Genomic DNA, 3,353 nt, shown 5'->3' on the forward strand with positions numbered 1-3,353 from the left:
ATACCCTTGACAGCGAGGGAATAGCCCGTATAGCCAGGGATTCGAAGCCAATAGGCAAGAGACCAATAGGAAGGCCCTTTAAAAGGTGGCGAGATAGCTGGCGGTCAACATCACAGCTAGGAATACAAGCTCAAAATTGGTTAAGAATAGGCCAAGAGGCCTAATATAAGAAGAAGAAGAAGAAATTATTAAACGCATATATGATGAATTAAACAATGAGATATCCTTAGTCCCCTTCTGTTTAATACAATGATGATTAAAATAATTAAGTTCACCAAAGAGAAGGTCTCTTATATTTCTTCTTCTTTTTGGTGGCTCAGCTTGCAATTAACCTGTTCTTAACACTGATGATGATTTTGTAAAAAAATGGAAAACGTTCTGTGATGTAGCCCTTAAAGGGATGTTATTAAATATCTTTTTACACCTAGTACAAAGGATTTTTCATTAAAAAAATTTTTGTGATTCCGTTCTTCTTCATATTGCTGTCTTTATTTGAAGTATTTTATTTTTAATGAACAAACGGTTGAATTCCATGATATTTCGGTACAGGGAGAAACGTGATATAAAAAATAATTCGTGAATACTGACATTTATTGACGGACTACATTACGTACCTCTTGGGAGAATTTAAATAATAATAGTCTTCTTTTTTAGTTTATTATAAGTAAATGTTGTTACCATTAAAGATTTATACCTACTAAGTTGAATCTTATATTATTTTAATAAAACCTTCTTATTTTAGATGATATCTATACTGGACATCCGCCTTTAGAAGAAATAATCGCTAAGTTGAGAGCCAATATTTTGGGTTGTACACGTAATTCATTGACTCATGTACAACTTACGGAAAGGACGTGGTTGCTATATTGTGCGAAAGTATGGGACACAGTTAAAAAGAGTTCATTCTTTGTAGAATATACGAAACTGATGCCGTAGAATAAGAAACTAAACTAACTTAGTGAAATTAATGTCATTATTAAGCACTAAATGAAGTGAAGAATATTGGAATTCATTTTTGTTAAGCAGAATGTATGGATAATATTTTGTAATTTATTATTTTTATTAATTTTTCAATAATTATACCATTTTGAATGTTAAATCTAGTTGTTTCTCTTAAACACCGGCGCACATAGGTCGATTTAATGGATTTACGCGGCCAAAATTATTTTACAGCATATTTGTACTAAAACTGGTACAAATCAAAGAAAAATATTGTTTTTTAAAAATTTTTTCACAGAAAAAATCAAAATTTAAAATTATTACAAAATATGCAAGTTTTTACTTATACCTCAGTCGGTATCTAACATATCGGACTCAGTATTTGGGGTCACCCGGTAGGTAACAGCATTTTAATCGTTTCAGAACAAAATGACCGTGGTTTGATCCTTTTCTCTACACGTTTCTTGCTTCATAAAATTGTTAATAGCTGGTCAGAAGTTAAAGGAAGTTTAATTTCCTTTAGCTAACTATGTATTTCCTTGCACTAGCTAGGATCTCTTTTTGTATTTTTGAAGCATTCCTTTTTTCACGAGCCTGTAATGTCTGTGTTGCATGAACGATAGCTTCACCATCAAGAAAAGAACGTATTTCTTCTGTTTTTCTTCTTTTCATCCTTTCACTGGAGTCCTCAAATAATTTAGAAAGCCGAACTGGTTCCATTTATTTGTTTTCTACCAGTTTTAAAAGTTCCATTTAACCAATATTTATTTGCTTGTAGAAAATCTTTTCGTGAGTCTTTAACCATTTCTCTATCATCGCCGTTTTAAAATCTCGAAATCTTTGCTTTAAATTGATTAAATTATTAGATATATTAGTTTAATAAGTTAATTTCCAAATATTTTAATTTGTCCTCTAAATTAGGAAAATCTTGTAGCTCCATTTGGTCCCAGAAATATTTACGGAGTACTATTTTTAGGCCAGAGCAGTCACCAGATGTAGGTAGTTAAAACAAAAAAAAATCGCAATTATTATATTTAAAACAAATATGTAGGTACTTTTATTTTTGTGACGTCATCCTATATAGCAAAATTAAAAACCCCTGTATTTCTGGCATCTGCAGCTATCCGCAGCTAAATTGTATGCCATTAATTAGCCAAATATATGCAGTATGCTATAAAATAAATAGTATTGCTCGATCGGAGACGATAATATAACTAAATGTCTTATAAACATAAAAATTAAACAAAAATGTCACTATAAAACGGCTTACTTTTGACTCTCTAAAAATAATATAAAATAACAGTAAACTTTCTTAAAATATTTCAAGAAATATTCATTCTTACCTAAATTATTCGATTCCATCACAATCAATTTGAAAAATAAGGTGAATATTGCAAAATGTCACAATTTTTAAAAAGTTGACTACTAAGCTAAGAGAACAAAAATTAACGAACAGCTACATGCGCGCATTCGCACGTGCACACGTGAGCGGTGAATAGTTCTGGAGTGGGGAAAGTAAGTTTTTGTTAAGACAAACCATCAGGTGTCTCTAGGACGTGTCTTGAATTTTTAACGTCACTTTTGAAATTTGACTTTTGGCCGGCTAATTATTTAAAATCGACGTATGTGCGGCATTTTGTTTGCTATTTATTTTTGCTCCTGGGCAAGTTAAATACTTGGCTTATAATTACCAGTAGCCTACCCTGCTGCTAAGGAAACTAAATACTATTTGAGCGAGAAACTTTGGAGAGAGACCTACACATGAGTTGACAAAAAAAGACACGCTTCAAACTCAGAAAGCGCTTAGTTTTTAATCTGCCTCTGGTCATGAAAGCGGGGTCAGAATTAACCTCCTGTAAACACCAGTTACGAAGATCCAGCTAAATCCTAATTTTCATACCGATTCAACCCGATGCCTTGTTTACATAATTATCAACTCCGTCAGTAGCGCTGCGGTAACCGTTAGGTATTTAGTATCATTACGTCACTGTAGTATCGCAAGTTCAGTTAAAAAGCCAAATGGAACAGATACGCTGCCAAGATAGACTACACCAACAAATTACGATACTTTCATCGAAATAGTTCAAAAATCCTGCAGTAGGCACATTCTTAGAGGCTGTAGGCAACGATACGTCTCGAGCCTTAACGGCGTTGGATGCGACCTACTAAGTACTTTTCAGAGATTGTTCTAAACCGGCCCCCTTAGTGACGAAACCATAGAATGCGGAGAAGAACTTATGCGTAAGACCATGAGTGAGAGGAGGCAGCGAAAATGGATAGACACGTTGGAGAAAGTGGACATGACATATAGCAGTCAGATCGCGTGGAACCTTGTCAAGAAACTACAATAAAAAAGCTGTGACATACCTCTAGTCAAGTTACACCAGACCAAATCGCTCATCAACTACTAGTCA

The 3,353-nt window shown here is 33.6% G+C and overlaps 1 protein-coding gene across 2 annotated transcripts in view; it reads left to right on the plus strand.

Moving 5' to 3' along the window:
* The window catches only part of LOC114327221 (nonsense-mediated mRNA decay factor SMG9), a 16,826-nt gene extending 15,727 nt beyond the window's left edge, over nucleotides 1-1,099 (plus strand). For both annotated transcript variants that reach the window (XM_028275764.2, XM_028275762.2), the window contains one exon: nucleotides 743-1,099. In XM_028275764.2, coding sequence (XP_028131565.1) covers nucleotides 743-772 — 30 coding nt within the window. In that variant the 3' untranslated portion in view covers nucleotides 773-1,099. The remainder of the gene's footprint in view (nucleotides 1-742) is intronic.
* The last annotated feature ends 2,254 nt before the right edge of the window (nucleotides 1,100-3,353 follow it).

This window comes from Diabrotica virgifera, chromosome 1 (genome assembly GCF_917563875.1).
Source record: "Diabrotica virgifera virgifera chromosome 1, PGI_DIABVI_V3a".
NCBI classification, from domain to species: domain Eukaryota; kingdom Metazoa; phylum Arthropoda; class Insecta; order Coleoptera; family Chrysomelidae; genus Diabrotica; species Diabrotica virgifera.